The sequence below is a fragment of the Abrus precatorius genome, unplaced genomic scaffold (genome assembly GCF_003935025.1).
Source record: "Abrus precatorius isolate BTA unplaced genomic scaffold, Abrus_2018 Scaffold2, whole genome shotgun sequence".
Classification (NCBI taxonomy): domain Eukaryota; kingdom Viridiplantae; phylum Streptophyta; class Magnoliopsida; order Fabales; family Fabaceae; genus Abrus; species Abrus precatorius.
The window spans coordinates 1,622,033-1,636,061 of NW_020874362.1; the positions used below are offsets into that span (position 1 = coordinate 1,622,033).

The 14,029-nt window shown below is 26.0% G+C and overlaps 1 protein-coding gene across 1 annotated transcript; it reads left to right on the forward strand.

Moving 5' to 3' along the window:
• The first annotated feature begins 12,390 nt into the window (after nt 1-12,390).
• Nucleotides 12,391-12,885, forward strand: LOC113858158 (P34 probable thiol protease-like). Its single transcript, XM_027490656.1, has one exon. It carries the CDS (start codon nt 12,391-12,393, stop codon nt 12,883-12,885), a length of 495 nt encoding a protein of 164 aa, XP_027346457.1.
• Nucleotides 12,886-14,029: the final 1,144 nt, after the last annotated feature.

The window sequence follows — 14,029 nt, forward strand, 5'->3', positions numbered from 1 at the left end:
AATTTATGGCTTCAGATTCCGACTTGTCTTAAGGTTTACACTACTTATAGCATCTATTTAGGTTCTCAGTGGTGGATTTAAAATAGACCCTTGACTATTAATAGTGTCATGTACTGTTAGAGTCGGATTACATTTTATATTTTTATATTTCACATACGTGGCATGAAAATTCTGGAACAATACGTATTGGAATCGTTGTTTGTACGTAAAACATAATGCTACCATGATGAGAGAAATTCTTGGGTGGTATTTACAAAAGGATTTCTGTACTTTTAACAAAATCCAATCACAAATTAACAAAATAATTAATAAGTAATAACTAACGGAGAAAAAGAGTGTTGCCATTTAAACATATAAGATATTATTTACGAAAAATACCATTATTATAATTGGAACAACCAAAAGGAGAGATAAATAAAACAAGTAATTCGAATTCCACCTCAACAGGAATGGGTACACCTTGAGAATACGGAGGGATAAGAAGGAAAGAGAAAAAAAAAAGTTGATAAATATGATAAATAATATGATAATAAAAAAGAGAAATAAAGGAAAAGAGAAATAAAGGAAAAGAGAATATAAAGTTATGATGCTAAGAAATCAATGTTGTATTTAAAATATAGTAAAAGTGAGAAAAAGTATGAAGGCTAAAGTTGAGATGACACCTTTTTTTTTTGCTAGAAGATGACACATTTAGTTATAACAATAAATTATAAAAAAATATATTGCTTTGGTACGCATAAGAATTTCTAGCACAGAGAAAACTTCAATTAAAAATCAGAGTGATTACAATTTGGTAGTTCTTGATCCCTATTCCCAATCTAGAGGAGACTTCTTACCCATTAATTAAACAGTTACAGGCTAGCCCGTACTGTATCCTGCAAACAATAGAGCACTGTTAGATTGCTACATTAATTGATTTTGGACTCTTGGTGTTTCACGAGCCACAAATTTGATATGGTAAAGATATAGTTTGTATAGACCACAAGTTACATGGACGCAGAAACATTGGCATGGTGGTACAGTAAATGTGGGATTGGTCACGGTATGGTCCATCCAAGACATAAGATGGACTTGATTTTGTTGTTACTATGAGTAGGCACGGCAAATAACGCATGGTAGGCAATATAGAAAGAGGGAGCACATTTTAAGTAAACATAAATGCAAACTCTACGCTCAATATTAGAAAAGGACCAAATACACTAAAGATAGTGGATCGAGTTGTCGCTGGTTGTTCACAATCTTTTTTTTTTTTATTGATAATAATGTAATACTCCTATTCTGGAAGTTAAAGGGGTCCCCAAAAGCTGTTAATAATGGTGAGAAAAAGTTAAGGGGAAAGAAGAGATATTGAGTTTCTAAATCAGTTTTTCTCAAGATATGATGTCTGTGTGGTGTCTAGTTGTCAGTGGGCTACGTCTATGTACAGTAGAAATGCATTTAGAGCCACTTGAGTTTATTCTTAGATATCAGAATCTTACTCTAATGCTGTTCTTAAGAAAGTTTATAATTTCCCCAGTAATGGGATGATGAAGCAATTGTGATGTTGAAGCTTCGTTACGATAAAATAATTGAGGTGTTGGATTGATGAGTCGGAAGTTACGAATTAGACATGTCTTATCTTGTTGGAATATAATAAATTTAAAATTACTATGGATTTGAGGCCAAAAGAGTTGTCAACGATCTACAGAAGCTGAAATCTGCATCAGCTTAAAATGCAGTACCTACCCTTTTTCTAACACACACCTGCTTTATGATTCAACAACATGCCACTTACAAATAAACAGCACATACCAAATATCTCTTCGCCACTTCCTTTTGTTTGCATTGACATATCACAATCAGAAATTAGTAAATAAGCCAGCTTCCATTTAGGAACAGTCCACATATTAAGGGATCCGGATGGAATATTTTGAGACTTTAAATTGATTTAAGGTCTTGTTATTGATTAAAAAATTAATAAATAATAATTTTCTATTAAAATATATTAAAATGTATTGAAAATTATAAAGATAGGTGTATTTTTTAATAATCTTTTATTCTTTATCAGCATTTTTTATTGTTTTAGTGCTAAATAATTTTTTTAAACATGTATGTAAGGATATAAAATAAAAAGTTGATAACTAGTAAATTTTATTAAAACTTGTAACATTTAATGTTATTAATATATATTTATTTTGTGAGATTATACGTTTTTAATATAAATTTATAATTTATAAATTTGTATTATGCGTAAGTCTTTAGACATGCTAAAAGAATTGAGTGCTAAATTAGAAGGTGTAAAGGCCTTGAAATATCCATTAATTATTTGTTCAAACATCAAAAGCTTATACTTTTAACCACAAAAGTCAGCCAACATTGTCGCTTGCCAGGACTCGTATTAGGTAATTAATGTGCATATTGAGTCAAAATCTCGTTAGGTATCAACTTCAAGCATTTTCCTATAAAGATCAAAGTAAACAAGCAACAATTGCTGGCTCTAATGTGGATATAAGGAAGGAATCCCCCAAGGGAGCTTGGGCTGGCTTATCCTGATGTATTTCTGGGTGTGCATTTGTTAAAACAGATGACAAAAAAGGTAAAAGGTGGAAAAGAAAAATTAAAGGGGAACAAATTCTAATCATGTAGCATATGGCTGGCTTATCCTCTTTAAAAGTTAATTTTGCCTCTACACTTTGCAGAGATAAAATCCTTCAATTACAAGCTAGTACATCAGGAAGTTCAAACTACGTTGGAATTGTTAAAGTCCATACAGCGAATTCCACATTTTTTATCTGTAAAATTCAAATTTGTGGAGTTAGTTTTGATAGTTAGTCCAGTTAAAAACTATTTGGTTGTTATTGGTAGTCAGGTGTTTTAGTCATATTTATGGTTTAGTGAACATGCATGAGATTGACCTATCATATATAAATACAAGTGTTATAAATACAATTGTGTGATCGTTTTTTGTATTTGTTTTTTATATGTGAAATGTATGTATGTTTGCTAGCATAAATTAGTATCAAGAGCTTTTCTTTTTTGGGACCTAGTAGTGCCCAAGGAGAGTAATTCTCTTTTCAACATCCTGAAAAGTGAATTGTGGTGGGGTTAATGGTCCTTCTGCAAATTTTCAATTCTTATTGGCAAGAACATTGAGAAGTGGTGTATTTAGATGAAAGTCATTTTGGTTTTCATGAAGTGTTAAAAGTTGTCCAGAGTAATGTTCAAGAATTGGGAAACAATCCATCCAAACCTTAGAAAACAACCCACAAAAATGTGAAGAAATATTAAGCACTGTTTTTTATTCATTAGTGTTGATACAACAAACTTCGAAAAAAATAATTTCAGCTAACACAACAAAGGAGACATGGGATATTCTTGAAAGATCATACAAAGGTGTAGACGAGGTGAAAAAATTGAGACTGCAATATTTGCGTAGACAATATCAGCTACTATCGATGCATGACCAAGAAAGTGTAGTAAAGTATTTTATTAGATTCAAACCATTACGAATTAGATGAAAACATGTAATGAGAAGCTAACGGATAAGATGATAGTAGAAAAGATCCAATGAACATTGTTACCTCGATTTGAATATATTGTGGTCGCAATAGAAGAATCTAAGAATTTGGAGACCTTGAAAAGGGACTCAAAACCAATAAAGTTATTTGTTGACAATAAATCGACTATAAACTCAGCAAAACATTCTATTTTACATGGAAGGAGTAAGTATATAGAGACAAGGTTCCATTTTCTAAGGAACCAAGTAAATAAAGGAAGACTTGAAATAAAGTATTGTTGCACAAATTCTTAGATTGTTGATATATTGACTAAGCTACTAAAGATAAACGAGTTTAGAGAGTTAAGAAACAAGTTTAAAATGATGTCACTTGCATATCTAAATTAATTGTAAGTGATGTGTATTATTCAAATCAATGAAACTAGTTTTGGTTGAAAACTAACTATGGTAGTTATTGAAAATTAGATGCCTTAGTCATATTCATATGTTGGTTAACGTGTGACTAACATATCATGTATGCATAGAAGTGTTCACGCAATAAAGTGTGTGATAATTTTTTTTAATCGTTTTCAAAACTATCTACTTTTGAAATATGTGTATGTTTTTTACAACAATTTTGTTAATCAATCATACATTTAAAAAAAAAAACAAATGGAATTTATGGAAAAGATCCAATTTGAATTTAGTTACTAAAAGAATACTAAATTTAATTTTTTAAAATAAAGTCACAAATTAACTCTTCAAGATTTTTTTTAGGATATGTTAATTCTTCTATTGGTCTTCGTTAAATTAATCCCATCATTTTCACTATATAAAATATTTTTTATTTTTTTCTTAAAAAATCTTTCCTATTATTTACAAAAATCTAAAAAAAACAAATGTTAAAAATTATACTTTTTCCATCATCTTCTTTAAAAAAAAAAAACTTTATTCCCTAAAACATTGCTGAATTTGAATTTATTTATTTATTATCCCAAAATTTTACCATATACAGTCAACTAAACTAGCTATCCATATTTTTAATTATTAGGTAAGTACATATGTTTGATGAAGATAAGTATTTAAGATAAAAAAGAAGAAGAAATTATTGTTTCATGGACATTGTTTTCAATTACTAATCTAGTAAACCCTTGGTTATTAGGTTAAAAGAAGATAATGGATTGAAATAAGATTGAAGAAACCAAAAACAATAAATAAAAATTTTAAAAGCATATATAATTTCAAGCAACAATTTAATATAGGAAAGTTTAAAATATTTGGTTTCACATACGTTTAATATTTCTCCTCTAACTTTTTTTTTAAAAGAATATTGTCTATCACTAATTTTTAATTTTATTAATACCAAACAATTATATAATATAAACATTCTTCATTTTCTAAATTTTTACTCTTAATAAAGGAAAACTTTCAAGTCGATCCTTTAAATTGTAAGAGTTATATATTGTAGTTTTTAAAATTTTTAAAATATTTCATTAGTCTTGATTTCATAAAAGTTACTCCTCTTAAATTTTTTTACCTTATTTTTCAGTATCATCTTATATTAAAATAAAAATAAATAAATATCGAATTACAAAGTTAGAAACTAATAAAAATATTATTAAATTTTAGAGACTAAAATATATGATGCTTGTGATTATAAGATTTCAATCATTAGAATTAAGTCAACTCAATTTATTAACTTAATATATCAACATTAATATTATATATAACTAAATTATAAAATTAAAGAAGTATAATTTAAAATTAAGATTTTTTTTATAAGCAAAACATATATTATTAGAGAGTTCAAGGAGAACTCAAAAACCTATATACACAGATAAAAAATCTAATATTTACTATGAAAAATAAAAAGCAAAAACATACTTAAACAAAGTTAAGATAGATGTAATTTCGTGGGTTCAAATACTAATCAGCTAGCAAAATAGCTTTTCCCTTACTGACCAGCGATAATCATTTCTAAGATCTCAAAATAATAGAATTTAGGACTTTCTTTTCATCCAAAATACCATTAGAAAATACAATTTTATTTTTATGTAACCACAAAGACCACACTGTATTTACCAAAACAATTAATAAACATATCACTTCTCTTTTACTACAAACAACATCAACCCAAGAAAGTAAGTGAGTCGATAAATTTGAAGGTAAAATCAGTGAAAATTCAAGCTAACGCGCAGTAAAGTACCAAATTTGAGATGAAACTGAGCACGTTAAAAACAAATGAGTTGAAACTTTTTCCAAACCATGACAAAAGCAACAAGTTATATCATTAATTTAAACATTACGATCAATCACCAAATCTTTATAAGGAAGTGCATTCAACAACAATTGTCAAGTAAATACCAAACACTTAAGAGGGACCTTCCCTCTCCATAGTCTTTGTAAGGCGTCCGCCGTACACTAATCTACACTATTAGGACCACCAAACAGTTCAAATAACCATGAATACGCAGATTGCACTGAATAACAACCTGAAGAATCTGTCATCCATACTAATTTATCTTCTTGTAGTACTTTAATAGAAACTTCATCCACAAGTTCCAACAAAAGATTAAAGCTTGAGATCTCATGTTGAAAAAGTCCTCTTCGCCAACTAATATCCCAAACTCACCTAGTGCCATCATAAAAACTATTCTCCAATACACAAGATTCAACATTCCTCACCACTGCAAACAATCGCGGAAATGCCTTACACAATCACACTCCACCTACCCACTTATCTCTCCAAAAAAGAGTGTGCAAACTTGCATCCACACTCCTATTCAACTTCTCATCTAGCCATGAATTTTCTTGATGAATAACTTCCAACAAATCACGCAACCACGAATTTAAAATTAAAGCTTGTTTTATAAGATATTAAAAAATATATCATCAATAAAAATGTACTATGTTAAGCAAAAAGTCATTCACTGATTCAAAACATTTATTATCAATGCATAATTATTAAAAAGTATAAGTATTTTAAAATAAAATATAGGACATTGACCATGTTAGGACAAACCAAAGTATAATTTAATTTATTCTCAAAATACATTAGTCGACTTAATAAAACTTAAGTTTACTAAAATTAGTTTCAGTCATAAATAATCAAAAAACTATTAAAGTTCTGTTTGAGAGTTTGAAAAAAAAAAAAGAATTTAAAGAGTAAAGAAAAAAAAATTAAAACATAAATTTAAAAAGGTTTTGAAGAATTTATAAATATTGACATCTCATTTACAAACTCTTAATTATCATCAAATTAATCTTCTCTCTTCAAAAATTAACTTACAAATAAAGAGTTAAAAAATTAATAAATTTATTAAATAATTAATTGAAAGTAAATGAAATAACGATGAACATCCAAAACTATTAACTACTAAATTAGTAAGTTTATTTTATAGACATGTTTATTAATTACAATGGTCATTATCAATAAATCAAAAATTATAATATCCTACATGTTATGCTATGTAATAAGACAACTCAATTTAGGAAAATCAATAAAAGTTAAGAAATAAGAAGTTCAATACATAGGATGTACCGTAACATTTACCATAAAGAAATCTAAGATGTAAACGTAAACTAAAAAAGAATCATACTGAACAAAAGAAAAAAAACTTTTAAAAAAATAAACCAATATCAAGAAAATAGGAAATTAATTTCGCACTTGGGACTTCGTCAAAACTACAAGAGAGATCCACGACAACATATGCATGGTGCTCCTTTGAGGCTATATCAGCTCCCAAAGAAAAGAAACGAGAGTTGTAAGAAAAACAATTGTAAAAAATTATTCAAAATTATTTTTGGAAGAATATTTAAAATGCAAGGAAAAAGCTCATGCCTAACCCAAGTTAGATAAATTTTAGTCTTTTCTCGTTTTCTCATTCAATGAAGAAAGAATATATGATTGTTATACAAACTCTAGCTACTTAATATTGTTAATTTTTAATTTGAAAAATTAATCAAAATATGTTGTTAATATTTAATATAATTTATTAAGTAAATAAAAATAAAACATGTAAAAGAAAAGATATTTTGTTAAAAATATCAATAACATAAAATTATATATTGAATATAATTTCATAATTGATATAAAATAAATAATTATAAACTCTCGTCTTTAATAAAATTAATATTTTGATTCTCTGACAATATTTTTATTTAAATTTGATTCTTTAATTTTTTTATTGAATTTATATTTATTATTTAGCTATGGAAATAAAAAAAATCATCATAAATGATTTTAAAAAACCACAATTTCTAACAGTAAGTAATCACAGCAATTAATGAAAAATAGGATAAATTGGAAAAAATGCAATTTTAATGCAACGAAGAGATATATAGGAAGAGAAAATATTGAAATGTTTATTAAGATGAATAATGTGATGAAAAAAAAACTATTACATAGAATGTTATATGAATAATATTGTAAAAAACATGTAATATTACTATTGTAAAGATAAAATTGATAAAAGCACGAAGAAGAGAGATTGAATCGTATTATTTTATTTTTTTAAATACTTTTTATTCAAATTTTATTTTTATATATAAACAATCATTTAGAGATGGAAGAGATTGTATAATGGGTCAGATGACTCAAAACAATTTATAGAAGAGATATTTTATTATACAAGTAATCATAATTTAATCCTTCTTTTGTTAGTTGGCTAAAGATAAATAAGATAAAAAGAATTATATATATATATATATATATATATATATATATATGTATATATAAGTCACGTGACTTATTTTTTCTTTAGTCACACAACCTTTAAACAAATTTTAATCATTTATACAAAATTGTATAATTAAATCTGTACTTCTCATTAGCATATGATTTTTTTTTTCATTAAATATTTCGTACGTAAAGATAATACGGTAATTTTGATTTTAAATACCTTCGTCTTCAACCTTCAGTTTAATAGCACAACTTTTTCTTTACTGTCGAGTTTTGGTTAATTTAAAAATATAGTAACTATACTCATCACGAATTTCTTATTTAACTTTATATAAAAATTTTATATTTTCGTCTTCATACAATTTCTTTTATAAATTAGTTTCAATCATTTGTCATTATCATATATGTGTGTACACAAAAATTGTGACCTTTATGATCAACTTCGATAGTAGGCAATATTGTAGAGTAATGCAATATTTACTTCATAATATCTATATCAAGAAGAACAATAAAAAGAAAGAAAGAAAGAAAAAATAAAATAAAATAATGAAGGGAAGAGAAATATATGTGTGTGTGTATATATATATATATATAAAGTAAAAATACTACTATTATTCATATTGAATAGACAGGCTGTCAAAAAGCGAAGTCGAGGCCTGAGGAAACAAAAGTCGGGTCTTCTGGAAATATCAAATTTAAATAATTCATCTTATTTTCCATTTTAATAAATCAAATAAAGGGTTTTATTTTCCAGAACTGGTAAGACGTGGCTGAATTATAAAACAACAGGGTATTGAGGTACCATATCATGCTGGGACAACGCCATGCAATAGCATAACAAGGTTTAAAATATATGTGCCTCATAATCACTGAGTTTGAAGGTACACACTGAAATCAGCCCTAACATCAATGCAATGGCATAACAATGACACAGAAAAGGGAACACACTGTGTAATCTTCTCTGTTGTGGAGCAGAATGCCGGGGAAAGAAGTAACAGTGGCATGTGCTCAAAACTATAAAGCAAAAAAATGTGCATCACATTTGACAATATAATATGCATCGCACTAACCCAGGAGCTACTAGATCGCCATGCTCACTGCCAAAACAAAGCATTCAAGTACCACGGCAACTAGCCAGAATATATCCTCTCAATCGTGAACCATATCTTTTCTTGTGCTCCTGAGGAGGGTATATACATCTTAAAGAGAAAGAGAGAGAATAAATAAATAAATAAATAAATAAATAAACATTATGAGTGATATAAAAAAAAGTGTAAGGTGAACATAAAATTATGATTTAAAAATATTCGAATCAATGGTTCTGTACACTTCATCTAATAACGGGGATATTTAATTGTAAAGGTTTTAAAAAATTCTAATATCTCTTATTTAAACTGATAGAAAATACTTTTTGATAAGTTGATTTTAAAAATAGTTCATTTAAGCATCTTAATATATCTTCTAGCTTCTAGACTGCTAAATAATATGGAGGACAAAGGTTATCAGGTAGCATGGACCAACGTGCACATGTAATTTTTATCCAAAAACATTTTAACTCTAAAGAGTTGCTTAAATTATATTTTATTAATTTTTATATAGGTCTTAATTATAACAATACATTACTTCTTTTTACTTAAGTGATTTTTAGCTCTGACCCAACTTTTATCAATTTTAACTTTTTTTATTTGGTATTTTGAAAATGATTCTAAGAATCTCACTTTTTTCTAATTTTTAACTTAAACAACAGTTGATTAAATAAAAATACTTCTTTATTTAAAATGTCAACTCATCAATTTCCAAGGGGAGTTGCTTAAGTTAAATTTTTTTAACATAAGCTAACAGTTATTATTATCATATTTTGAAATAAAAAACAGAATAATAAGAATTGGTAAAAGTTGAGTTGCAGTTAAAAGTTGCTTAAATAATTAAAAGGGGGGGGGGGGGGGGATATATTATATATGGAGTATATCTCTATTGGTAGAGCTTTTCCAACTTGCTTAAATTTTATTTTATTAATTTTTGTACGAGTCTTAAAATATCAAGCCTTTTTTGTTTTTTGTTTTTTTCTATTCAAACAACTCTCAGGTCCAATCATATTGTTACCAAGGAAAAAAAAAAAAAGAAACTCCAATCATATGACTCTTAAAAATTGTATGAAATGAGTCCACAACAAATCATTTCATGTTTTTATAAGAAGCAAATTATTAAAACTAACATGCATGGTTTTATTCCACGTGTCCATCGACCAAAACTTAAAGCTAACATGAGTTTTATTTGTTCTCAAAAATAATTAAAAGTTACATAAAATTACAAAACTCGACTGGTTGCTTTCTAGCCTTCAGCAGTCCAAATCCAATGGTTTAAAATGAATTCAACAATTACTCTTTTAACAATTTTAGTAAATAGCTTCTAATTGTTTTCTTTATTTTTTATGTCTTTTTGAAATATTTATATATAAAATTTTAAACATATATATATATATATTAATAATTAAATATAATATCAATTTAATTTCTAAAATAATAAAACAAAATGAATTATTTATCGGTTGAAGACACTGTATGCAGTTCAACAACAAAATTACCACCTTATCTTTTACTTTTTTACGCGTCACTTTTTCAAATTAACATTGCACTTTTTTTTTTGAGTCATCACTTTATTTAAAAAATAATTACTTATTTTTATATAAATGTTTAACAAAATTTAAAAAATTATTTTACAAATTTAAATATTAATATACATTTAAACTATTCATAGTTTTCCCTCTAAAATAGAGTAATAAATAATACTGTTAATTTGAATTAAAGCTCATAAATTAAATCATCTTAAATTAATTTTACACTAGTATAAATATATATAAATACACACACACACATATATATATATATATATATATATATATATATATATATTTCAAATTTGAGATGTCTTCATTATTTTAAGATGATATGAAAATAAATTACAGTAGTTTAAAATTATGCTTTGGGGTTTGGTCCTATATATACGTAGCCTAAAGCAAGTTAGACGATGATTTTTTTTTAAGATAAATAAAAGACCCATTTTTTTAAAAAGAAATGAAAGACATAAATTTTGTAACAAAAAATATAATAAATTAAGAAGTTTATTTTTTTAAAGAAAATATGTACTTTAGTTTTTATCTATTCACTAATAATTTAGATTTTTTAAATTATTTTTATGAAAAAAGCATTAATCATTAATAATTTAAAAAATAAAAAATAAAAATTATTATTAAGTACAAAAATTAAAAAAGTATCAAAAGTTACATATTACTTTTTTATTATATTATATTTTCTAACAATATCACTTATTTATTGTATTTATTGTTCAAATTTTAAATTTTATCTTCGAACATCTTTTATTTTTAAAAATATATATTTAATTTGTTTATATTAATATATTTATTATTAATAATAATAGTAGTATTTATTCTCTGTATATTTATAAAATCATAAATATATATATATATTAAATAATAAAAAATTATATAATTTTAAATTAATATAAAATAATCATATTAAATATTTTATAAACTTAAAATTAATAATAAATATTAGTTATCGTTTTATAAATATAAATAGTAAAAATACTGTTTTAAAAATACTAATTATATATACAATCTATGAGACGAGTACATAATTTTGTAAAATTATAAATCAATTTTTATTTTTATTAAAATTTAATAATACATAAATAATGTATAAATTTTTAATAAAGTATACTAAATAAATTATTAACATAATTAATAAAATAATATAGTATTAATTCTTTACTAAATAAATTTATCAAAAGTAAAGTTGATTTGCATAAAATAATTAAAATATTATTATTATAAATTTTACCTATTTTAATAGTTTATTAAATATATTAATTATATTTTATTTATGAATAAAAAATTGAATTTAATATAAATATTTGTTGCAGTATACATAAAGAATGTTATTCTTTTTAAGTCGATAGTTATAGTTTTTAAAATCTAATAAATTTAAGAGTATTTATATATATATATATATATATATTATATAAATTATTAATCTTATTATCTCTTAATATAAAATTAATAATTATTATTATTTTGTATGTTACATAATTATTTTTTTAATTTACATATTTTTAATATAAAACTATTGTTTCTCGAAGAAATTTCCTCTAATATATTGACACACCCTTTCCAATTTCCTAATATTCTATACGTCTCCGATGCCGAACCCTAAAAATGCTCCGAGCGGCAATCTCAATCCGGTGCGCTCTCTCCAAACACTACTCATTCCCCCTCACCCCTCGCTATGCACCGGAGTCCATGGTTCGCCGCCTCTCCAAATCCAACCGCTTATCAGACATCCTTAAATCGCACAAATTACACCCCAACATCGTCCAAGAACCCTTCCTCTCCACCCCCATTCGCTCCTACAGCATCTCACGCAGGTTGAGAAGAGGGTTGGTGAAGAACGAGAAGAAGGAGGAGGAGAAGGCGAAAGAGGTGAGTGCTATATTCGAGGAGTGGTTAGTGAAGCACGGAAAGGTATATAATGGGTCGGAAGAGAAGGAGAAAAGGTTTCAAATTTTTAAGGACAATTTGAGATACATAAATGAACAGAATACTCGAAACCACTCATACAGACTTGGGTTGAACCAGTTTGCTGATATGACTCTGGACGAATTAGCTGACAAGTATTTGACGAAGAACGTTCACGGAAAAGAATTTCTTTAAGTGTGACAGTGCTCATATCTTTTAGAAGCCGTTGGCTCAATTTGAATTCTATTTAACTTCTGTTAAGGCTTTGCATCAGCTTTTCATTTGGATTCAATAAAAGTCTGATTCCTTCCAGTTTTCTTCCATTCTCTCTATCTGTTTTACTCTACAAAGAGAAGGGTCATGTAATCGCTGGTAGGTTGCCGGAGCATGTGGATTGTGTGCAGTTGCTCCAATTTTAAAATTTTACTGTATTTTTTTAATGTAAATAGCTAACTTGATTGCAGGGATTTGCATCTGAAACTGAGAAGGGGGATGGATAATTAGACTTGAAAAATCTAAATTGATAATGTAAAAAATGGTAAAAGGTGGATGTATTTTAGTTTATGAAAGCAATGAGGTGTATGTTAGCAGTGCTTGAAATAGCTTCATCATTACATCGGAACCAGAAAGTGGAATAAGTGCTAAAATTGCAAGGAATTGATCCTTCTATTATCTGATATGGTTATTAGCTATGCTTTTTGTACATAGATTTCTTCAGGTGAATTTGTTCAAGTCTTTACTCATTGTTTTTCTATTTGAATGTTTAATCGGAAATCCTTAATGATATCAATGTGCTAGTTTATGTCTGATATAGATTTTGTCTATTTTGCCAGCACCCTTCATTTTTAATATAGATTTCACTACACTACTGTAAATTCTTTTAACCAGCACCTCATGGTCCCTGCTTGATACTAAACATTAATAATTTTAAAAAATAAATATAAAATTATATATATTGCAATCAATGTCATGATAGCAATCTCATAAAAAAATAAAAAGGGTTGCAATTAATTTAAAAAAAATTTATGATAGATAATTATTATAAAAAAATATTGAAAAAAATTTAATTAAATAATAATTTTTAAAACCATATTTATTACACACAATAAATATATTAGTACTCTATAATGATTATTAAATAAAATTGTTATTTTTAATTAATTATAAACATTATTTAAATTTTAAAAATATCTATTTCACTCTTAAAAGAAAATAATTTATTTTTTATTTATGATTATATATATATATATATATAAAATAAGAAATTTCTTTTATATTTTAAAATAAAAAACACAATTTTAGAAAAAGTATTCATTTTTTTTAATTTAAATTAAAGAAT